A 25,303-nucleotide genomic window follows, 5' to 3' on the forward strand; every position below is an offset into this window, starting at 1 on the left:
TGGTCAGTGGCTATAGAAACAGAGAACATGGAAAGGGGTCCAAGTAGCAGAGAGAGGAGAAAGGCCAGTGCCCCATTATCACCTCTAGGGACATACCCCAATGCCCTAATTTCCATTTGCTAAAGACCACGCCTGTTAAAAGATCGCACAACTCCCTGTAGTACCACAGACTGGGGACCAAGACTTCAACACAGGAGCCTTTGAGAACACACGCACAACTACACAGTAGTGGTCACCTGAGAATGAAGACAGAGATGGGCAGTGAGGTGAGTGGCCTGAGAAAGATGGAGAGACTCCTAGAAGTGAGAGGAAGGAGGCGGAAGGAGAGCCTGCTGGGAATGCTGGCTCACGTGGAGTGTTCAGAGGTAGTTCAGAGGAAGGAGAGCCTGCTGGGAATGCTAGCTTAAGTGGAGCGCTCAGAGGTAGTCTTGGGAAGGTCGTAGGAATGAGTGAGGCCAGTAGCTGATCTTATTGTGGTTCTGCCAGAGGAGAGGGGACAAGACAGTGGACCCCATTCCATACTTCCTAAGTGGCAGCAGTCACCATGGGTGAATTCAACCAGGGCCCTCATCTGAGCATGATAATAATGTTAGCCCCTCCCACACTAGTCTCTTATTGCCTCTACCTGTATAATAGCCAGAACAACAACAACAAAAGCTAGAACCCCTACTCCCCTCACCTGGCTCCCTGGTCCCTTAGCCCCCTATCACCACCACTTCTGCAGTACCCTGCTCTGAGTCCACCTACTCAGAAGTGCTGTCCTTGGCCATGTCCCTGCCCAGCATCTCTGCACTTAAGACCCTAGTCTTGGTGCACTGAGCTGTGTGGAGCTCCAAGCACTGACACCTCACTCTTCCCCAGCTCTGAAAGGGCAGAGACACGCGCCAGATGTCAGTATTCAGGGGCTGCTCATCGATATGTGATACCGAGGAATGAGTTGATAAATCCCCCTTGCCTCTGCATGGGAGAAGCCATTTCTCTTCAGCAGCTGCAGTGAGCCACTCCCAACAAGCACAGAGCCCCATAGAATGGAAAACTCCATCTTCAGGCACCAGAGGAAGTCCAGCCTCTGAACCTCCCTCTTCACTGATGGAGGCAACTTCAGGGACTGGATACAACACCTAGTGGAGAAGCTAAGAGTACCACACACTTACATGGTCTTTGCAACCCATCTCTCCAAGGAGGTGAAGGGATGCAAGCCCAATCACCATGTGTGTGCCAGGCTCCTCTACACCGCGGGCTTTCTGTAGAACAGGTGCAGCCCTCCCCCCAACTGCCTGCCATCCCCCTACCTGCCCTGTGTGCTCCCCCTCCCTCACCTGCATAGCCTCTTCCTCATTTGAATAGGTGAGAAACCAAAGTCAGCTGCCCCATTTGAGCTCACTTCCATTGCTCAGAATTCAGTCACAACTTCTTTTGAATTCCTCAGCTGCCCTGAGGCAGAGGCTCAATGTTGGTACTGAGATTAATCCCCAAAGAGCCCCTCATTTCTCTGCAGAGAAATTAGAGCTGCCAGTTTTCCTTTCGCCTGTCCTTCTGACAGCTCTGTCAGTAATGAGATGCCTGCTCCGTGGCGTAATCCCCATCCTACGGTGAAGAATAATTCATTAAGAAATTAAGGGCCCAGCTCCTTTCCGTTGGGTTGGTCTTCAAAAGTTAGCTAATGGCAGCGGCGGCATGATTATCAATGAAAAATTATTCAGCATACCTCAGGGCCATTGCAGACACTCATCCCCCCTCTCTGGGGTTGTCAGTGTCCTGGAAATTAAGTTGGGTGACATGCACTGGGAGGTGCCTGTGTGCAGGGGCCAGGAGGCCAGGTCAGGCACTTTCCCGCTTTGAGAGAAGCTTCTTCTAAAATTTGGGGTTATAGCATGAGATTCCTGCTGATGGCAGTGGCTATCCCCCCACACCCCTACCCTAGGGAAGCAGTAGTCAGGTTCAGAGAAGCTTCTAGAGGTTGGGTATAGAATGCACGAGACAAGGGGAGGAGCTGCATATAGATTAGGGGGGCGGTCGTTGACATTGTTTAGTGTGGTTTGGTTTTATTTTAATGTTCTTCTTTTTTTCTTTTTGAAACGGTATTAGTTTGGCCTAGACTGAAGTCAAATTCAAGGTCCTCCTGCCCCAGTGTCACTAGTGTGTCCAGGAACACTGTTCATCCTGGAAGCACACTGAAACCCCCAAAAGGAAGGAGCGATTTGATGGTAGCCTTGCTGTTGCTGTCTATGGGGAAGCTAAGAGCCTTGAAGGGGAGGAATGCCCATAACTGATTCTGAATCAGATGTTCTGTGGAACATTGTTTTGACCACGGTGTGACAGGGGCATAGCCTCTGTGTATGGACCAGTGAATGTGCAAGGCAAGTTAGTGTCTCCTCCAGAGCGGCCAGTTTAGAGCTCTAAGCAACCTCTGCGTGCAGAGCCTGTGGGATTCTGAGGAACGGAAAGAAGCCACATGTTCCCAAGGAGAACCTCAGAAAGGTTTGTGTGGGGTCAGGACATCAAATGGCATGACAGCAAGAAACTTAGATTTGGTTTGATTTTCCTTCATTTTATGATTAACCTCGGTAATACAGTACCGACCCCAAGTCAGCCTTCTCTAACACAGCTCTTACCCCTGTCCTCCTGCCCTCTCAGACGGTTTTACACAGTGTATTTCTCTGTATTTCTGCTATTGTTCTGACGCCATTAACCCCCGTTCAAAAGTCAGTCCTTCAGCTGTTGAGCTGAATGGCAATTATTTGAGTGGTGGAGGGTGTTAACGTATAATTATTCACATTCACACCCGGACAGTCACAGCTTAATCATTTCTCTGTAGGCTTCCTGAAGTTTGTGCTTAAAGTCTTAAGCATAATTCTTTTGTTAAGTATGTTCTGGAGGCTGGAAGGTAAATGCACATCCGCCCAGGCAGAGCTTCGAGGCTGGTCCCATCTTACCTCCAGGGAATGCTACTTGAGACCCCTGCTGGTTCCTGGCTCCTCCTTGAGGCAGAAGGTTGATTTCCAAGGGCTAATGTTGTAATCCGTCTGTGAGATGAGCTCAGAGATTGTGTCTGGGGCACCAGGACTAGACAGAGCAGGCCACAGAGCATTTCCATTCACGAGTACTAAGCACTGAATAGCTTTAGCCTACCTACACTGGTGGGCCCAACTTAACCCCGAAGGCCACGGAGTCTTCTAAAACCCACTGCCTCTTTAAGATTATGTAGGAGCTAGGCGGGGGCGGGGGGTGCTTTTTTAAAAAAAGATTTTTAAAATACGTGTACATTTATCATATTGAAAATCAAACCTGATAATCATTTAATATATTTTAAAATAACACTGAATTCACACACACACACACACACACACACACACACACACACACACACACACACTAGATTTCTATGAAGCTGCCCCCCATGGCAAATGCTTTCTAAGAACGGCTATGTCGTTCTCCAGAACTCGTCATAGCATCTTCATTGACTTGATGGCAGAAGGGAGCCAGTTCCTCAGACTGCCTCTTGCTTGTTAGCTGTGGCGGTGGCAGGTTGGGCATCCAGATGACCCTACACGTTGGGCGAGGATGGCTGTGAAGACAATTTGGAACCCCTAGGTTCCCCACACCACAGGAGAGCTCCTATTCTTAAATATCAAAAATCCCCCACAGCCCTTTAAATCCTATTTTATTCTTTGAAGTCACAGCAGAAGACCCTCTTACTGCCTTACACATAAAGCCAAGTGGAGATGTGTACAACTGTGGCTGGTGTCATTCTATGTCCTCTCTCCATACTTACCTGTACCCCTGATCCAGACAGCGGAGTACCCTATCCCCAAGGTGAAATACTACAAATAACTTTCGTCAGGGCAGGGTCAGCATTGGCCCACAGATCTCCCCTAACTCAGCCTCAGTTTTAGTCAGAGTCCTCTAAGGGAATTCTTCTATCATTTTACACTGTATTTCCTCACTAACCCAGCATGTTCAGCTGTGGAAGGTGAGCGTGGAGTTCTAAGCTGAGCCCCCAGTCCCTGAGAAGGTGGTGCCTTCTAAGATCAACCAGACATCAGACACTTTGGGTCTATCCCTTCCAAACTTGAGAGTGCCTCTTGCCAGTTGTGTCTAGCACAAAACAATTCCGGCTTCCTGTCCCAGCAGTGGCAGACACAAGAGCATAGGTCAAGGCCAGAGAGGGTCCCCTGTGAAGAGTGTGATAGGGAAGGGACAGGAGGATCTGAGATCATGCTTGTCCTCACCCAGAGCCATGGTAAAGAATACCTGCTAAGGGGGGGCATATGGAAATGTGGGAGGAATGACCTGAAGTGACCATGGACCATATGTCACCATAAGACACTGTCACTTGGAAAGGCCTAGGTATCCTTTACATAGTATGTACTTTGTCCAGCCCACTTTGCTGGAGGTGATAGGAGACAGCAGTGGGCCAAGAAGTGGGTCTCTGTAGCGTTTGTGAATGATCTTGGTGGGTGTCAGCTCTACGGGTCTGAAGCGGCAGTAGGTCCTGATGGGACCCACACATCCTTAACCATGTGCATCCTCAGACACATACATCCTTTGGTATATGCAAAAAGCTCATCGAGCTTCCTCCTGGCCAAGCTGGAAGATAAGCCAGGAGGTCAGCCAGGCCAGAACTGCTCTTTCAGAAGACTGTGCTATCCACTGAGTACCCTCACCCACCCTCTCGCCCCTCCAGTCAGATCCTGTACTTGTTCCTGGCACTGACATTAGAGATGACACCCTTGCCAACACCTTGTATGCTGTGAGCTGGATTTGACAGACAACTCATAATAGTGTTATTGGTGGTCATTGAACATGTAGCTTAAAGAGGTAAAGATTGTGCAGAAAACGTGACCAAGATTCCATTTTGAATGGGAAGAACCATTCACTCCCTTGTGACCTTTTGATTGATAAAGCTTCTTTTGATTGCAGAAAAGGTGACTGGAAAATGGGTTCCCCTTATCTTACCCTGAAGTGTTATCTTTTGTGGCTTTTTTTATAATTAACAGTGTTGGCTTTTGAGATGGGTAGCTGTATAGATTTTAATGCATCCCAGGTTCTGTCCACTGTAATTGCATTCAAAGAGGGACTGTCACCAGAAATCCTTCACTCTTGGCTAGTACTCTTCTGTTCTTTACCACTGGGAGCTTTGTGCCTTTACAAACTCACAACCCTGGAGTCAGACAGTGTTTAACCTTTACAGCTTACCTCCTTTGACTCAGCTTAATGTCTTTGAGATTGATCCAAGCTTTGCACATGTCTACAGCATACATTTTAACTGTTAGATAGAGTAGTACTCCATGGTGTAAATGTGCCTTGATCCATCTATTTGGTTTTGTGTGTGTACCTATACACATGTGTGCATGTTTGTATAGTACTCATAGGTGTGAGCATGTGTGTGTGCATGTTTGAGAGTGTGTGTGTGTGTAAGTATGTGTGTGTAAGTGCGTGTGAATGAGTGTGTGTGAGTGTGTGTGTGTGTGTGTGTGTGTATCAAGAGGGTGGGAAGCACACAGACCAGTGAACAACCTCAGTTGTCACTCATCAGGTGCTGTTACATTTTTTAATTGAGACAAGGTGTCCTGCTGGCCTGAGAGTCGAACCATCTGGCCATGTAGCTCTAGGGATCCACCTATCTCTACCTCCCCAACACATGAGTTTATAAGGATTCCAGAATACTTGGCTGTCTTTAGGTCCTCATGCTTACAAGACAAGTACTTTACTCAGTAAACCAGTTTCACTACCAAAATCATCTTGTTTTTTTTAATTAATTTACTTTTATTTTGTATTTATGAATGTTTGCCTGTATGTATCTGTATGTGCATGGACTACTCACAGAGACCAGAAGAAAGCCAAAACACACTGTTTAAAATTCAGACAGCCCACCTTGAATACCACAGTGGAATCTCATAGTGCAAAATGCATTCATTCTGACTGTAAGAGTCCCCACAATCATGTGGCCTTTGAGGCCAAGCCTGGGAAAACACTTCTTTGGGCTGCCCTTTTCCTGGCAGCAGCGTGTCTTCTTTCCTGTGAGTCTATACTGTTATAAAGCGGTACCTTCTGTGGGCAGTCTTACTGTCAGAGAACCTTTATCACCCCATCCCAGAATGTGAAGTTTCTTTGTAATGGAGTGATCTCCAGCAGTTGACAATGCCCCTGCCTTATCCACTGCTTCACCCTTGTTCATGCCACTTTCTTTACCAAACTGCACGGTTTTCTTCTTTCTCTCATTGTAAATCTGACTAAGAGCAGCGAGCAGTAACCATGCTACAGCCTAGCTATTATGCTTTCTTGGAATTTCCTTCACCAAACAACTTACTTTTTAATTCAGTCTCACTCCAGTTTTCAGGACAGGAACAGAGTGCATCCAGGTTCCTGGCTGGAATGTATGTATCACAAATGCTCTCTGGCCCAGTTTTTAATTGACCCCCTTCTGAAACTTCATGAGCCAGGCCTCCACCATCCACATTTCCCTTGGCATCCTAGCCTTTCCAACTCCTATGCCCATTAAGTTCTACCTACAGCATCTTCAGACTTTTCCAACCCAAAATTCCAAATTTTTCCCACATTCCTTCTACAAGCTCATTGCAAAGACCCAAGAACCACATAGGTTCAGCATAGGAATTTTTTTTATTGTTGTATCAAAAACAAGTTACGGTAGGAAAGGCTTATTTTGGCTCACAGGTTGAGGATACAGTTCATCATGGTGGGGATGGTATGGAGGCCTTCACAGGTGGCCTACTGCATCTGCAGTTGGGCAGCAGAGAGAGATGGTACTCAGCGAGGCCCTCTCTTTTCCCTTCTTGTTCATCCCGAGACCCCAACTGATGGGATGATAACCTCTCACGTTTAGGTTAGTCTCTCCTCAGCTAAAACTCCCTGGAAGCACTTTCACAAGTGCATGGAGAATTGTACCTCCTAAGTGATTCTAAATGCACTTGAGCCAACAATCAAAAGTCAATATTACAATTTCTGTAAGAGTTTAGTACATCTTGAAATCTTTCAGTATGGCATCTTCAACTTTTATTATTGTCTCTGAAATATTTGAGTGTTTTTAGACCGACCCTTTTCCTTTCTGTATAAAAATTTTAGAATTTATCACTCTGAATCTATATTAAAGCCTTTTGGGTTTTTTGTTAGAATAGTGGGAACTCTTTAGATCAATTCATAAAGAATTGAAATCTGGGAGCTCTGGAAATTAATTCCATGAGCCCAGTATGCTGCCATTGTTTTGAAATTCTTGGTCTGTGGGGATGTAGAGGCTCGGTTCATTTCCAGAGTTACATTTGAGGAACTCGGTTCTCTGTCCCTAGGCATGCCCCTACCCAGTACAGTAAGGATGCTCATGCTGTAACATGACTAGACAAACGTCCCTTTCACAGCCAACCCTTAGACAGGACCCCAGCCTCCTCACTGTTGTGTCCTTGTCAACTTAAACATATTGTTTGGGGTCACCGTGTTAAGTCTCTATAGTACCTGATATTCGTGGACTATCATTTTCACTGTGATAGCATCATATATACTAATGTCCCGGTAGTGGTTTGAACATGCTTGGTCTACGGGAAGTGCTACTAATAGGAGGGGTGGCCTTGTTGGAGTAAGTACGTCACTGTGTAGGCAGGCTTTGAGGATTCCTAGTGCTTAAGCTTCACCCAGTTCAAAAGAGTCAGTCTCCTGGCTGCATTTGGATCAAGATGTAGAATACTCAGTTCTTCAAGAACACCATGCCTGCCTGGATGCTGCCATACTTTCTGACAATAATGGGCCTCTGAAACTGTAAGCCAGCTCCAATCAAATGCTGTCTTTTATAAGAATTACCTTAGTCATGATGTCTCTTCACAGCAATGTAAGCCTAACTAAGTCTCCATCCTGGGTTTTCCTCTGTGCCCTGCCTATTCACCCTCTCTTTATCTCCACTTGCTATGCCCTGACTCAACTTTCTCTCTGTGTAGCTTAAGCTTTTCTTTGTTACCATGTGGCCAGGATCACACAGCAGGTGTACTGTCTTATGCTGGCTTCTTCTGCTCTAAGTTCACATTGAAGGTCCCTCCATATCTCTTTGCAGCTGACTATCTCATTGAATGGCTTGCACAGTACATGTGTAATACCGCTTTGTGTGTATGTGCTAAGGGACACTTTGAGTGCTAGGAGCTGTGGCATTATGAACAGGTGACTAGAAACGTTTAGGGGCAAGTTTTTATGATGATAGTAGTTTTCAAATCAAATGGAACAAACAGGAGTGTGGTCTCCAGATCACAGGGTAATGTTCTGTTTAGCTCTGTTTTTAAAGTCACCAAACTGGTCAAATGTGGTGTGCACACCTGTAACCCCAGAACTCTGGAGGCTGAGGCAGACAGGTTGGGAGTTCAAAGCCAGTGGCATACATAGTGAGATCCTATCTCAAAAACAAAATTAAATAAATGAAATTAAATTTAAAAAAAATAAAGTTAAAATTAAAGGAAAGAAGTGAAATGAAATGAGAAAAGAAAGGAAACCCTCAACTCTCTTCCAAAACAGCCATATATCTCTGTTCCCCCTACAACATGAGAACACACCTCTCGCTCTGTTATCCGTGCACAGATCAGTGGGGAGGAGGGTTTTAGCCAGTCGCATAACTACATAGTCTTATGTCCTTATTTAACATGCAGATCCAAAGACAAGCTATAAATCTCTTTCCATCTACTTACTCCTCATTCATACATGTGCTTTGGTAAAGAATCTGTTCAGATTTGCCCCCTTATGTTTGGGTTTGTCTTCTTACTGCTCAATCTTAACGCTCCTTGTGCCTTTGCTGAGATGCCCCCTAAGCCTTGGATGCTCAGTTTTAAGCCAGACGTCTGTATTACCCACCACCACCACTCGGGGACTATGTTCCTGAAGGTGTCTTTCTTTCTCTGGCTCTGCTGTTGCGACTGTGGTGATCACAATGGGGAAATTTTTTCCCATTTCCTCAGGAAGTTGATACTGACGTTTCTTCTTTAATCGTAGGGAGGGTGAGCTCATTTTAGCCCTAGAGATTCCACCTTTAGGAGGTTTGAAATTACAAACCTAACCTCGTAGGGTTATTCTGGTTTGTCCTTCCCCTTAAGCTTGTGTGGATTTATTTCCCTTCGTTTTGGTTTTGTTTTGGCTTTGTTTGGGGGGATCATCAGAGACCAGTATTGGGGATTGAACCCATGTCACTCTACTGCTCAGGTGTTAGCACACCCACCTCCCCTTTCACTTTCACTGTATTAACCCCACTACCATCTGTTTAGTCTTACACACAGGGTCTTACCTGTTTACACAGGCTGCCCTGTACTCCTTGGTACTGTACTCCAGGTAGGCCTTGAACTTTTGACCTTTATACCTCAGGTTCATTAGTCACTGGGATAACAGACCAACAGGCCCAATTTGGTGTTGTTATTTCTTCATCACCCCTTCGGGTATCTCAGGGCCCCTTCTGGGTGGATACTCTCTCAGTGTTTATTCCTCCCTCTGGGACTTGTGCCCTGGTGTAGCTACCCATCTTGAGTTTTGTATGTGATTGTTCACTGTGCACCATGCATCTAGTCAGGGGCTTTCCCTAACTAGTTAGGGGTTCTCAGTCTGACCACAGCACAGAGAATGAGGGTAGACTTCATTAATCATGTATCATATGATGCCAGCTGGCAAGTGGCTGTTGTGATGAGCATATAGATATGCATTCAATAAGGAAAAACAAGATGGATCCCATAGAGGTGGGTTTTCTACACAGTAGGGGTTGGGTTCTGGTGGTACTGCTTTTGTTCTACCCCATTTAGGGGAAAGGACTCAAATATTACAAATTTAATTTAAAATCATCCCGAAACATATTTAAAAGAAAAATTGAAAGGAATTACATTTAAATTAATCTAAGAGTATAAATAGGGGCACAACAAAATTTTCCTCTTTGGAAATGGGTTCTTTAGAATAAACTATAGCGTCTTTAAGACTAAGCCCGCACAATTAAACTGGAGTGAGGATTGATGATTGATTATTGGTTTTTATGTGTGAGATGGACAGTGTGTAATGTCATCATACAGTGGAATGGTCTTTATATGTGAGACAGTGTATAATATCACACAGTGGGATGGGATGATGTTTGCAGAACCTCAGTAGTTTGTAGGTTTTACTAAGTTGGATGTCTTTATCCGAAGTCATTCCCAGGAACAGCTTACAGTCCTGAGTCTTCCTTGTTCTTTTCCTGGCTTCCACCCATCCTGTTGGATGTTCCTCAGTTTTACCAATTATTTCAAGCGACCAGCTTTCAGTTTCTTAGATTTTCACAGTCTTCCTTTTTCCAATTAATTGAGTCCAATCTTTACCTTCAGTATACCCTTTCGTAATGTTTGGGTTGTTTTCATTCTTGTTTCTTAAGGTAAGAGGTGAGATTGTTAGCATGCAGTCTTTCTTCTATAACACAGATGTTGAATACTGTGAGTTGACCTCTGAGTGTTGCTTTAGCTGTATTCCATGAACTTCAGTATCTTATTTCATTTGCATCCTGCCCAGTGTATTTTATTTTTCCTATTGCTTTTCTCCGGGGTTGAAGCGGGTACTTCTTGCTGCATTTTGATTCTTTTCTAATCTAATGGTCAAAGAGATGATTGATCTGGTTTTGTTTACGCTACATGTATTACAGCTTATAGTATGTTACAGGATATAGCAAACCCTCTCTCTGGATCAGAGGCTCTGTGGGCATTTGAAAAGAATATGTGTTCTTGTGCTACCAACCATAGCCTCAAATAAATATTTGTTGATCATCTGTTGGTGGGTGTGCTGGCTGGTGTTATGTCAACTTGACATAAGCTTGAAAAGGGGAGGGCCCCACATGAGGAAATGAGGTTAAAGGTAAGCCTGTAGGACATTTTCTTAGTGATTAACCTGGGAAGGCCCAGCCCATGGTGGGTGGTGCCACCACCCTGTCCTGGGTTCTATAAGAAAGCAGACTGAGCAAGTCATGTAGAACAAGCCAATAAGCAGCATCCCTCCATGGCCTCTGCATCAGCTCCTGCCTCCAGGTCTCTGCCCTGTTTGAGTTCCTGCCCTGATTTTCACACTGATGGACAGTGATATTGAAGTGTAAACCCAAACCCTTTCCCTCCTCAAGTTTCTTTTGTCATGGTGTTTCATCACAACAGTAGAAAAGGAACTATGATTATGGTTCTGTTTCTGAGGTGTTCTTCTTGCTGATTTTCTGTCTTCTGGCTTGATGGTTGACAGAGAAGGTGTCTGAGTGCTGAAGGGTAATTATGGATTTCTGTAATTTTCCTTTCAGCTTTCCCAGGTTTGGGTCCATGCATCTTGGAACTTTGCTATTAGGCTCATAAACACTCAGGGTGGACAAGTTGCTTTTTGAAACTCTCTCTTCAGACTATTCTTTACTTCTAAGGCTCCTTTGTCCCATATTAATCCTCCTAACACTTGTTTTCTTTGATCCTTCCCATGACTCTCATTTGAAGCAGGTTTCTGTTAAACAGTAGATATTCTTGTTTTTATTTGTGCCAAGAGTGTCTGTCTCTCTTGTAAGATTTACTTTTATGTATGTTTATATGCACATGTGTGTAGGTACCCACAGTAGCCAGAAGAGGGTTCTGTGTCCCCTGAAGCAGATCACTGTGAGCCACCTTACCTGGGTGCTAGGAACCAAATTCCAGTCCTCTGAAAGGACAGCAAGTATTCTTAACCCTGAGCTGTCTCTCCAGCCCTGCCAGTCCCGTTATTGCTATGCTCAAGCCATTTCTGCTTGATGCAGTCAGTCACTGGTGTGCTTGGGCTTGGGTCCAACATTCTATTCTCTGTTTCCTTGGAACTCTTTCCCATCCTCCTTCCTTTGGACCTATTTTATGAACACTAGGGTTTTTTATTTATTTGCTTTTTTGCCGTCTCTCCTTTTGCAACACTCACCTCCTTTAAAATTAAAAGTGGCCTTTCACCATTTTGAGTGGGGTATAGAAATCTCATCCCCACAGAGACCCTCATATCTGAGGAATAAAGAGAAATGAGGTTTGGCTCTAGGTTAAATGGAAGAGACATACTGCCCTGGTCACCTCTCAAAACAGGTGTAGGACCTTTCCTTTCCCCGCGACTGACTGTCTATAACCCTTAATGTCTAGGTATGTTGAAATTTCATTGTGACCATTGGTATTTGCAGCTGTTAAATATGTTGTAAAAAGCAAACACATAAAAATTCCTTAAGAATCAGTAGTTTGCTATTCAACCCGGTGTGTCCCGTCTCTCCCACCCAGTGTATGGCTGGTTAGGGTGTAAGGGGAGGAACTTGGGGTCTTCTGAATACGAGGAAAGTGCTCTATCCAAGGTACAGCTCCAACTCTTTCTCCCTTTATTCTCAGACATGATCCTGCTGGACTGCCCAGAATCTTTCTGCCTTCTCAGTAGCTAGAATGACAAGCCTGTTCACCATGTCTGGCCATGCTGCTGGCCTTGTGTATTCCCAGGTTTCCTCTGGCGTCTCTTTTCTCTGAAGATTGGGGCTCCTAACAATGGGTTATCTCAGCTTTTCTCTTTTACTCAAAACCTTCTTCATATGTTAGCTTTATTCCTGGGGCATTTTAAAGACAGAATTCTGAGTTGCCTTCCCTTCAGTGTGTTCAAAACGCTGCCATGGTCTGGCCTCTCTGATAGCACCCCTAGCTGTTCATATCCCTGCCCATTGTAGAGTGAGCTCTTTCTCCTCTGGCTCCTTCTGGTTTTAGCTTTCAGCAGTGGGTGGCATATACCTGAGCAGGGCTTCTCCGAGTGTGTCCTATTTGCAGTTTACTCTGCTCCTTGAAAGCTGTTCTCTAAAATTCTTTTCCATTCCACTCATTCTCTCCTCCTGCTGGTAATCCAACAAGAACAGACAATCATTTAACTGTGTCCCCTTAGTCCTCACATTTCTTCTTGGGGAGTTTTGTTTTCACTAGATAGAATTTCTCAGTGCTCAGGTGGGGACACTCTTGGCTTGTCTGCAGATCCTTGACCCTTCCTCGCATACCTCTGCTGTCATATGGGTCCTATGAAGAGTAATTTGTAAGTCAAGTTATTGACTGCTTGGGGCTAAACTTTCTTCTTGTTCGTTCTTGAGAACTTCTGTTTCTTTGCAGAGACCTTGTTTGTGACTTGTGTTTGTTTCGAGAGCATCTCCCCTTCTGCAGCGTCTGTATGACATATCCTTTCAGGTTTTGTCAAATGAGTCCAGCTTCTGCATCAGCCTCAGCCTGACTTATCTTTGCCCAAGCATTAGACATGTTCCTAACCATGAACATGTACTTAATAATTGTGGATTATAGCCTGATCAGCCTGAATATTATGAGACTCTGAGCCATGGCACAGCCAAGATAAACAAATAAAATATAATTTTTAATAACTCTTTTCCTCCTCAGTCTCGCTGGTGTCTTCTAGTTCTCCAGCCTCCCCTTTCAGTACCTTGGAAACAGCCCGGGCTTTGCTCAGGTTCTGCTGAAGACTGCTCGTGCCTGAGCTCAGACCTAGGACCAAGCAACAGAAAGACAAAGACAAGTGGAAAGCAAGGACTGCTACCTACCCGCATACATGTTGCCACCAGAAAAGGCTATTCCTCAGGATGCAAGTTCTTGGGGCCACCACAGCCCAGCACCAGCTCTGTGCTGTCCCCCTAGCATAGTATTTGAGGGAACAGTGGAAGGACAGCGTCTTGGGAGATCCCTCTGCTCTTCTGTCAGTCAAAGGAGCAAACCTAGTCTGGGATGAAAGAAAAGCCGTAACTGCTCATCGTCTTGGTGATGTTTCTTCCTCCATCTGCCTGCTTCTGGTGACATCACAGCCCTCACAGAGCTACTGTCTACCTTCTACCAAGTTCCAGAAAGGTGTCTGACAGTAGGAACCAGGTCCCATGTGCCACCACCATCTGATCTGGCCAGATCACCTCTTTCTGTTTCCATGTTTTAGCTTCATTCCTCGAAACCTCACCCTAGCGGCTCCCGAAAATTGGGTTTCATGAGTTCAAATGGCTGTAGCCTGTGTCACCTTCACCCTGTGTGTGGTACCTAGGCCTCTACCTGAGTGTTCCCTCCTTAAAGCATGGCCCAGGAGGAACTCAAGGCCCAGTTCTGAAACATGGCCTCTCCTCTGGGAGTCAGAGCTGTGTGGCTGAGAGAAGAGACTCCTGCCATGCCCTTGGGCATGCAAGCCAGACCCTGAGCAAGGTACTTTGGGGTAGGGTCTAAACCAGGTTGAACACCAGCCCTGTGACTGTTCCACACTCAGGTGGCATGTCATAGAGACAAGGGATATATATCAAGGCAGCACCTGGGAAGATTGGTGGAAACCCAGGAAATGGTGGGCTCCAGAAGTAAGATGGGTGGAGCCAGGCTGCTGCCTCCTCCCACCACATCCCCAGTGTGAGGTCCCCCTTATTAGAAGCAGGGGTTGGGGATTTAGCTCAGTGGTAGAGCGCTTGCCTAGGAAGCGCAAGGCCCTGGGTTCGGTCCCCAGCTCCGAAAAAAAGAACAAAACAAAAAAAAAAAAAAAAAAAAAAAAGAAGTAGCTGAGCTTCATGGGTCTGAGGCCAGGAGTTGAGGTGATGTTTCCTTACTTGCTACTCCCTTGGCATACATCTAAAGCTGCTATCGACAACACAGCACCAGTTTGGGAAGCAGCATCCTTCCCGCTTCCGATGATCTCAACACCAGATGCTATGTGATAAATAACCCCTTTTTTACTTAGGTGGTTTCATTGCTTGTACAAGGACCAGAGCCGTGTCCTTCAGAGAGGGAGTCTGAGGTACAGGCAGCCTCCAGCAGAGCCTTAACCCCAGCTGCATCGACATGACAAGGCCCTGGAGCAGAGGAGCAGGCTGGGGAAAGGAAGCATCTGGAAGGGACATAACAGAGGGGCAAGCTTGAGAAACACCACACTGTAGCATGGAGAGACCAAATATTTCCCACAGCATTGGGGTCGCTGGCTTGCTCCCTGTGGAGAGCCACACAGGGGAAGGATGGATTTCAGCGGGTCCCCTAGGCTGCACAACATGACTTAGCCAGCCACCAAGGATTTCTGTAGCCACATCAACCTTCAGAAAGTGCTTTCTACATTAACACTGAACTTAAGTGATCGCTTATGCTTGAAAGATGGTGCTTAATGCAGAAACGCCAGCCCCTCCTTATTCATAAGTGTAGGGTAAATCTGACTGCGCTTAGCCCTGTTCTCAAGGCATTGTCTCTAAGAGTGGCATCCACTAATTAGTGCATTTGCTCCTTACAGGGTGACAGTGACGGAGGATGTTCAGGTGCATTTGAAAATGAGGCGCTTGACTATAAAATACTGCTTCCTTTGAGCCACACTGACTAGCACTGTGGTTCTCAACCTGTGGGTCACGACCCCTTTGGAGATCAAATAACCCTTTCATAGGAGTCACATATCATATATACTGCATGTCAGATATTTACAATAATATTCATAACAGTGGCAAAACTACAGTTATGAAGAACCCAATGAAAATTATTTCATGCTTAGGGAGGGGGGGAGTTCACTACAATATGAGGAACTGTCTTAAAGCATCTAAGCATTAAGAAGGTTGAGAAACACTGGCCTAGTGTATTGCTGTGGGCTATGGACTGGTTAAAAACTGGTTACCAGTCCTCAGGATGCAACTACATTGGTAGAGTGAGCGTGCATGCCTGTACAATACCCTGGTTCAATCCCCAGTACCATGTGACCTGGGACACGACGTGTGTGTCTGTAAATTCTATTCTTAGAAGGTAGAAACAGAAGGGTTGGGAGTTCAAGGCCAGTGTGGGCTAGAGGATAAAAACAGAAACAGGGCTTTTGTGAGAAGCTGACAGCAAAACAGAATGTGAAGCTGTCAAGGTGGGGCAGTGGTTAAGAGGACTGGCTGCTCTTCAGGGGACCCAGGCTCAGTTCTCACCACCCACATGGCAAGCCACAGCAGTCTGCAACTTCAGTTGCAGGGGATCCAGTGCCCTTTTTCAGGATTCCACGAGCACCGGCCATTCATGTGGTGCATGCACATCCATGCAGGTACACACTCATACATACAAAATAAAAAACAGGTACCTAAAACAAACAAGCGCGTTTGATAATCTATACTGATATCTGAAAACATAAACTTTCCAGACACTTTTCCACCTGGAGCAAAAGATGCTTGGTGACCTGACAGTCCTTGGTCAGCGTCCCCATGGCAGGGAACCACCATTGTGTAAGTGCTACTGTTTTTCAGTTACACTGGATCCAGTTAGACTATCCCTTGGATAATCCCAGCAGGTTTATTGAAACATGAGTCTGTTCTAGAAAACACCAGCCGCAACCCTGTCGGTTGGCCACAGCACAGGCATAGCCAACCTGGTCTACACCCTCTGAGGATACCAGGGTAGCTTCGGTTTCTTGCCCTGTGAGACTGCTTCCACTGCTCCCTCCCTAGGCAGCTCCCAGAGAGCTCTCAGCCTTCCTTCTCCTCCGGCTGCCCACTTCCTTCCCTTTTCTCAGACAACAGTAACAATAAGTGTGATTAGCAAGGTGATTTCAAGCCCCTTTCAGAGGACAAGACAGTAAACAGAGCTTGTTTGCCTAAGGAAACCCTCCCAGCACCCAGCCACTCAAACCTCGCCTGTTAATGAACCCAGAGCCGTTAATGCGGTTTCTTCAGTTAAATTGATTCATGAATTTTGAAGAGAACATTATCTAATGAATTTTCTTTGAATAGAAAGCAATTAAAAGGACAAATCAGTCTGATTAACCCCAAAGTCACCCTCCTGCCACAAATGCTGTACAGTTTGAAATTATATCATAAAAAAACTAGAGCACATTTGCTGTGTCTGTGCCCTCTACTAATCCATGTAAATTAATGAACAACAAAGTTAATTTCTTCGATGACCCTTTTCTAGTATCACCTGGATTATGCTGATGTTTAATTTGCTTAATGTTATAATAAAGACTAAACAGGGTTTGGGTTTTTTTTTTTCCAGTGAAGTGATTATCATTCCCTTCAGTTAAGAAGTGATTTTTATTATTTAACACGCATGTAAGGGTGTGTTTCCTTTAAGGACCAAATCATACTCTGCCAGCTTGGCACCAAGTGTGGCTAGCTCTGTGGAGGGTACATATTCCCAGTGTCGTTCCTGCCCATGGAACCCTCCACCCCCTGTTGTTCCCTTCAGAAACTCCTACCTGAAGTGTTGAAGCCCCAGGTATAGAGGCTGTGGCTTGGCCTCCATGCTCCCCAGCCAGTGTGTCTCCTCTGGAAGACAATAGGACTCTTTCTTGTAGCCTGGGCTTATGCCCGACTTAAAACGTATGCAGAGAATGATTCCCAAACCCAGGGGCATCCAGGGAAACGAGCTGACCATGCCTTGCCCTAGTCATTTCTCCTGCAAGACAAAAAACGCATGCCACTTGATGAGGCTAATCAGAGAAAACAGGGCTGCCTGCAGCCAGGGTCACCCCTATAACCTGGGCATACTGGTGGAGGCATCTGGCATTTACAACAGCACAGGGCATAGTCCCCCTCACTGCTGAGCGTGGAAGGTTACAGAAGGGTCCCATCCAGTCCCTGGATACGTCCCCCTCCTCCATCTCAACTGAAGTTGGAAATTAACCAGCAGTCCAAAAGGCTTCCACATAGGTGGGCCGGCAGGGACTCCCCGTGCCTGCTAATTGAACTGTGTGCAAAATGCTCGCCTGCCTGTTCACAGAAAGAACATCGCACACAGCCCCACACGGAACGTGTAGAAGCTGGAAGGAAATTAAAGATGCAGGAAGCCTTCCGAGGCCCGCCGGCTTTGTGCCCGCCTCACTCTCAGCTCTCCTTGCCCGGGCCACGGTGACAGAGCGCTGTGTGGAGGCCTGTGTTTTAATTGAGTATAACAGTTCCATTTGTGCCATTGCATTTCCTGCTAGGGGACTGGCAGCTATTTATATCCGAGCTGCTGGAGCCGTTTGTCCACATCACGTCATCCTGTTTCCTTTCTTTCAGATTCATTCACCAGACAGGTGTTATGGAAGCTGCTGAAGGTTGTGAAATTCGGAGAAATGGTTTCTTACCAGCAATTAGCAGCCCTGGCAGGCAACCCCAAAGCGGCTCGTGCAGTAGGAGGAGCGATGAGGAGCAATCCAGTAAGTTCCACAGATGGGCAGAGGGCCGGATACCTGTGTCACAGGGGCTTCAAGCCACCCAGGGAGCCAAGTGTCATTTGAGTAAATGTATTTCAGAGGCCAACTATGTGGCTAGGATCGGGGCTTGGGATTGGCAACTGCTGTGAGAGGGACCTTTGCGTCCCAGCCACATGAGCTCTTTGTCACAGTAGCCCCTAGCAGAGAGGAAGAAGCCTGGAGAGTGGCAAGCAGACAGGAGGGCAGCCTGTTTATTTACTCCCCACTGGAGAGTACCCATGCCGAGGGGCCTGTTAAGTAGCAGCTTTCTTTCATACACTTGAAATACAACTGTACACCCAGAAGATGAGAGCCATGTGGCACCAGCCTTCTGAGAAGGTTTTGGTGAAATAATACCACCCTTTCTCCCTGGGTCTTTGGGGTCTGATGAGCCTAGAAGGTGTGACACCTTGCGTCATAGATGTCTACCGTCCTTGGGTGTTAGCTCCCTGGGGAAAGGCGTTCCCCCTAGAAAGTGTCAGCATTAATTTATGTTTCTTCCTACAACGCTGTCAGAATTTATTTGAGCACCAGGTTCCCAGCCCACAGGAAGGCAATGTTTTTAGAGACACCTGTGGTTCCACAAATGCAGTGGGCATTTTGGCCCAGCCAAGGGCCAGACCAAGGCCCTACATGCCTGTGGGCCTTATGTGGGTGAGAAGTCAAGTTATCACACAGTCCTCAAGAGATTCCACACTGCCTCCAGAGTACCCAAATATCCCAGGCAGCCTCCCCTGTGGCACTATATGTGTGCTGTCATGTTGATAAAGTTATATGGGTCCCAACATGATAGAAAAATCCACTTGATCAGAAGCGTACCTCACCTGGAAGGGACATGGAGGAATGAACAGTCTGCACTTCTTTGGAGGGGAGAGGTGTTATACCGAAGGGGCTGTTCTGGATGGAACTCTCTCTATAGACCAGGCTAGAACTCACAGAGATATCTGTCTCTGCCCCCTGAGTGCTGAGACTAAAGCCATGAATCAACATACTGGGCCGTGAGGCATTAGATTTGGCAGCAGACAGAGACAGCTCCAATACATTTGTTCTGCAGCTCCGAGCAATGCCCCAGAACAGAGAAAGGCAAGACATTTTCTACCTTTTCTGCTGCATCCCTGTAGCTATGTTTTAAACACACATCAACTGCCCTGACCTCAGAGTGGAGTAGTCTTTCTGCACCATCCCATCCCTACGCCCATCTGAATCCCTCCCAAGGCGAAGGAAGAGCTGTGGACATGCATTCCCCAGGCCACTCCTGCAACAAGACACATGACTTGGTTTTATCCACACTTAAGTTGGGAACCAAGCTGTTCAGCTTTGCAAAGTTTCCTGTGTGTACTCACAGGAAGATGATGACAGCCCCATCGGTGGGCACCAACACCACAGCTTCTCTCTGAGTGCAGCTAACATCTCTGCTGTCAGAACAAGCCCCGCTGCCTACTGTACACACTAGTAGCCATACTACACGCACCGTTGGGCTGAGTCTCCACCACGTACCACCAGAAACCGGTATGAGAAGGAGATACTGAGACTTGAGGGAGAAAAGGCCTGGACAGTTGTAAGCTCTGCCTGCAGCCCATCTTGGTAGGTATCCTTAGCCCCACTGACAACAGGACTGAGATGGGGATGGCTGTGTCTCCTCTACCCCAATGCTGCCAAGTTGGAATAAGGTCATGGAAGACACGGTGCTCAGGTTTCACCTAAGTAGCACAACTTGTGTCGTGAGAGTGGGACAGGATGTGGAATGCCCACCACTGGAAACTGTCCTGCATCATTCCTTGGGTGGCTTACAGTGACCATGGCCTCGTGCCGTCTGGTCTTAGAGCTGCCCGTTGCTGGGTTATCCCCTCCAAGAATAGGAGATGGGTTCTGTAGGGTGGAAGTCTCCTCCAGTCTGGATCTCAGCTTCTCACAAGTTTTTCAGGTGGGACTCATTGACCTTCTCAGGAAACTGGACAGTCTCTGGACGGTGCCACGCTACCCTGTATCAGGGATGCCCAGCATCAGAGGCTCCTCACCACCATCCCGACACACACACTCAGAGAACCCCCTTCCGCCACATCCTCAGACACAATTTGCTAAATGTAGTTCAGAGGCGATCGATACAAGCTCAGGGAGTTTCCCACCTTTTTCTAAACAAACACATTCCTGAGGAGTTAGTTTATTCACAGATTGCCATGAGCACCGATGACCCCTGAGTCCTGTTCTGCCAGTCACCCAGATGGCTGTTGATAAAGATTTAGCATCATGTTCTGAGTGTCAGGGTTGTCAGCGGAGCTGAACCATTTGACCAGAAGAAAAAACCGCACCGGGAGCTATTGATTACAACTTCTCGGTGTCACTTGTTCACCAGGATTTAGGTATTGATGAGGCTGCGAGTGAAAACAAGCTTTCTCCCTTGTGGGCTCTGCCCAGAAGAACAAAGGCAAAGTTGGGGGAAAAAAAAACTCAGCCAGTACCACAATCAGAGGGATTCCATTATTGATTGCAGGGCTCCTTCATGTTATTTTTGTTGGAGACAAATCTATGGGTTTGGAAGTTTTATAGCAGTTGAGAAAGGGCCGGTGTGAGTGATGGATCCGGGTATCGGACAAATTAGATTTCACAGCATGAAGATTTCAATGAAGCTGTAATACCATGGGCTCCTTGGCGTATCGATAGCAATTGCATTGCATGTAGCGAGGGCTTTCAAGAAGCAATGATACAGGATCTTCAGATATGGCTGAACACCTACTGCTAACTCCATGTGAAGCAGGGCCCGTTTCTTTTTCTTTTTTTTTTTTTTTGGTTCTTTTTTTGGGAGCTGGGGACCGAACCCAGGGCCTTGCGCTTCCTAGGTAAGCGCTCTACCACTGAGCTAAATCCTCAGCCCCGCAGGGCCCGTTTCTAAAGGTGACCATGTGAGCAAGCCACTGGTCCACGGTGCGTTCTGAGTCAGCGGTCCTCGACACAGCACTAATCCACAGAAGGAAGCAGGCAGGGGTGTGTGCATGGTACTCACTTTTATAACCCATAATCCATTGAGAGGGAAGAGAAAAAGGGAAGTGGAAGGACCTATCAAGTGGAATGGTGGAATGTACATCTACATATTAGTGAGATCAGGTTGACTGGGACGCCTGTGCCAACCAGAGCCAGGGTCGGTACCATCTTCTCGCACAGGCTTCTCACTCTGTATCACTATTGTATTGGGGGTTTGTTTGGTTTTGTTGGAGATCAGTCATAGTAACATTCCATCACAGCGTCCTTCATGGCTCCTTGAAGGTGCAGGTCGGACGCTGCCCTCCACACACAGCTGGAATTCCACTTTTCATCCCACGCAGCTCCTGTAGCATTATCAGCTCCCTCATCCCTGCTAGTCATGGCAGTTGTCGTTAAATGACTCCTAGACCACATCTGTCCATGTCATCGAACTCGGAGTCAAAGCAGGATAATGCCTGTGAGGCTGGAAGTCATGTCCCCCATCTCCCGAGCTTTGTCACACAGCAATGATCCTCAGGTCCACAGAGTCCCGCCATCGCCGTGTCACGCATTCAACAAGAAAGGCATCAGGAGGACAGGCAGACTCAGACTCCTGTTGGTTAGAACTTCGGTTTTACCTCCTAACAGCCAGGTGGCCTTTGCATGAGTTCAGTGTCCTTGACCTGAGGTGTTGGAGGGCTGCAGGGGGCTACCTAGGGAAACCTCACATCGAGCACAAGAAACACCTTATCAGGGGTGAGGGCTGGAATGACCCCATCGGCTGGATCGTGTTGCTACACCCCAACAAGGAGCACACTCGACTCAGCAGAGGAACCATGTGGTTGAAAGCATGGCGGTGACCATGGCACATAGGACTGCCCATGTGAAGGGTCGGAGCAGCAAGGAAGCAGCAACAGTGGGACGCACCACTTCTGAGACCCAGAGCTCAGTAGTTCAGATACCTGTGCCGGCAGCTTCCTCTAGGCCATCAGCTGGCCAGAAGCTGCTCACTGTGTCCCACTGCCTCTCTATGGTAGACAGAAAAGGCAGGGGTGCATCGAGAGTAGAGAATCCTGAGCCACAGGGAAAGGAGGAAAGAAAGATGGGATATAGGTGGTAGGCAGCCGTGCCTGTGCAGTCCTTCTGCTGGAGTCCTGCAGGAGTGGCTGTCTCACCATAGGAGAACCTCTAGAGCAAAGCCACTGTGAACCTGAAATAACCGTGGACTTGCACATCTGTTGTCTGCATGTGTCAGGGCAGCTCAGAACCTTCTAGAATGAGCCCTGAACCTCCAGCGGAGCAGGTGCCCAGAGCTCAGGTTGTACTCACTAACACTTGCCATCGCCCACAGCGACCACTGTAGGTACATCATGACCCGTGTTCCTTGGGACCCCCAGTCACAGTAAGCCCTGGGACCACAGCAGCTGTGTGAGCTCTCCTTTAGCCCTCCGATTAAAGCTCGCTTGGGAGCTACCCATTAGGAACACAGGGCAGAAGTGTCCACTGAATCCACAGCATTCTCTACAGCAGCACATAACACACTCTCCTTGCCTGGGTAGATGTCAGCCATTCCTGCCAGGTTGATAGTCACACCCTACACTGTTGCCAGGGAGAGAAATGATGGGTGTCCATGTGGCTGCAGCCACGGTGGGTTTCTGAAAGCTTCATGGGGACATCCATCTTTTTCTACCCATGTTGCGAACTAGTGAGGAATAAAGGCATGGGGATAAAAACCAAATTGGAGAAGATGGCACAGCCCTGACGACTTCCCCTCACCAGCCCTGCCATCTCTGACCACCCTGGCTATGGGTAAGGCATGCATTGACCTTCTTTGAAGGAAATCGAGGTACAGATAAATTTTCTGCAGACACACTAGCTGTTCTCATTCTTTCCTTCCCTTCTGGGTGAGGCCAGAAGTGTCTCTATCCACAAAGCAGAAGGGCCCCAGTAGCTGCCAACTTCCACAGATGATGGACTACGGAGTCTCAGTCCGAGTAGCTCAGCCACCTGCTTCATGAGCTAGGCAGTTATCAGTCCCCTGTGGACCACACTCCCAATGCAGATGCAAGCATTCCCTCATCCTAGTGACTAGAGGTCAGAGAATGAAGTTTGGACAGCCTTGCAGCTACAGGTTGAACATCAGAGTCCCTTTCAGAGTCCCTTTGGTATGAGCATTGCTCTGGAGCCCAGTCCCCATGAGCACCTGGCATCCAGATCTTTTGGACCCCAATGAAGATGCCTACAGGTTTGCATGGTTCCAGGCCAGGGAAATGGTAGGATAGTTGCTACCATGGGGCTCATGAGATTACAGACCCCTGATTTTGAGCTTGTCAGGGTCAATAGGAGGAAACACCTGTTTTGATAACTCACTGGAATTATTTCCTCAATTCTTCAATTAGGGTGACATTTTGCATAGCAGGTGACTGGGCAAATGACTCAGAACACATCAACAACATCACAGCCCAAGCACACGTGTGCCTGGCCATCATCAGCATTGGTGCTCCGTGACAGTCATCATCTCCTTATAAGCTTGTTTCCACTAAGAAGGGGCCTCCCTTAGAGTAAATCCATCGCGTTACAGTAGAAAAGCATCCATATTTAGTTTTACTCACACCATTAAGGATTGGCAAGCAGCCTTGGTACCTCAGACCACCTGAGTTGGGAGGCAGCAATAACCCTAGTGAGGACTTCCTCATCTACAAGCCTTGTTGGGATAGAGTGGCCCACTGACCATGCCCGCCCTTGGGTGTGCTGCCCATGGCAGTGTCCAGAGGAAGGCATAGACACGGTGCTTGTGTGACTCCATGTTTCCAGAAGGGAACGAAAGAACAACTCCCAATACACAGGCACAGCATGAGCAAGCTTGGCCAAATTTGTCTGTAAAGGGCAACTAGGGAGTATTTTGTGCCTTCACAAACCAACCACATACAGTAGCCAAAGGCATGGTTGTGCTCAAATAAAACTTTATTTAAAAAAAATCAGAAGGTGGACAGTAGCAACCCCTCAGCCATAGTTTGCTAGCCCCTTAGGTGAACTGGGCCTGCCGTCGTCCTTGAAGATTCTAGCTACAACATGGTGAGGACAGAGAAGGTTACTTCCTGTGTAGAACTCAGAAATGCAGTTTTAACCTCAGGAGGTGAACGTGATAAATCACTTCCCAAGTGCAGTCGCAGGCACCCTCCCCCCATACCCGGATGCAAAGAACCCCATATGCTTCATATACCTCAGAGCTTGGGTTCCTCCTCCACACCCCAAACAATACCCTCAAGGTCTCTGCAGGGTGCAAGGAGGGCTGCTGAAGCAGTCAGCACCACCACCGTGCCAGCAGCCTGCTGACTGGAGAGCTGTCGGATGGTGCTGGACAATCACGGACAGAATCTTGTCCACAGCACAGACTCCTCAGCCCAGAGCCAGACTGACAGTGAAACCCCTTGTTTTTCAGGTCCCCATCCTCATCCCCTGCCACAGGGTGATTCGCAGTGACGGTGCCATTGGCAATTACTCTGGAGGAGGACAGACTGTGAAAGAGTGGCTTCTGGCCCATGAGGGCATCCCAACTGGACAGCCGGCCTCCAAAGGCTTGGGTCTGATTGGGAGCTGGCTCAAGCCATCCTTCGAGTCTTCCAGCCCAAAGCCGTCTGGCTGAAATTGAGTAACCGTTTGAATGACACATAGATGTAATGCGGTGTTGGAAGCGGATGTGTGGTGGGTACCACTATATTAAAAGAGCTGCATGTGTCCTGGGGGACGTGGTGTGGCTGCCCTTTCTTGTTTCTACATTTTACAGCGGAATGAGTTCAGACGACCCACCACGAGTCTGTCGTCAGTTCCCTCCTCTGACATGGTTATTGTTCTATTTTTAATGCCCATTAAAATGGGGGTGAGGGAGAAAGGCCTGGTGAGCCTTAGGGCCCCTTTGTGTGAAGGGGGACACATCTGACACCTGCAGGCAACAGCTGGTCACCCCAGACCGTCCACACTGAACAGCTGACCCCACCCTGGTAGGGCCCCCAAGTCATCCTTCAAGCCATTTACCCTGTGGAGATGGCAGCCCCCATTCAGCTCCTAATATCCACCCTTGCTGTCAGGAGGAGGGACAGGCTAGCAGGTGAATGCTTTGTTGAGGGTCTGAGTCTCCATCTGTCAGGAAAGTGTCTTGTCTCCGTGGTGGATGCAGGATGATTAAACAAACAAACAAAAAAAA

At 47.3% G+C, this 25,303-nt stretch overlaps 1 protein-coding gene across 1 annotated transcript in view; it reads left to right on the forward strand.

Moving 5' to 3' along the window:
- Nucleotides 1-24,844, forward strand: part of Mgmt (O-6-methylguanine-DNA methyltransferase) — a 232,650-nt gene extending 207,806 nt beyond the window's left edge. The window contains exons 4-5 of the mRNA NM_012861.1: nt 17,966-18,105; nt 24,542-24,844. Coding sequence (NP_036993.1) covers nt 17,966-18,105; nt 24,542-24,745 — 344 coding nt within the window. The 3' untranslated portion in view covers nt 24,746-24,844. The remainder of the gene's footprint in view (nt 1-17,965; nt 18,106-24,541) is intronic.
- The last annotated feature ends 459 nt before the right edge of the window (nt 24,845-25,303 follow it).

Source organism: Rattus norvegicus, chromosome 1, assembly GCF_021556685.1.
Source record: "Rattus norvegicus strain SHRSP/BbbUtx chromosome 1, alternate assembly SHRSP_T2T, whole genome shotgun sequence".
NCBI classification, from domain to species: domain Eukaryota; kingdom Metazoa; phylum Chordata; class Mammalia; order Rodentia; family Muridae; genus Rattus; species Rattus norvegicus.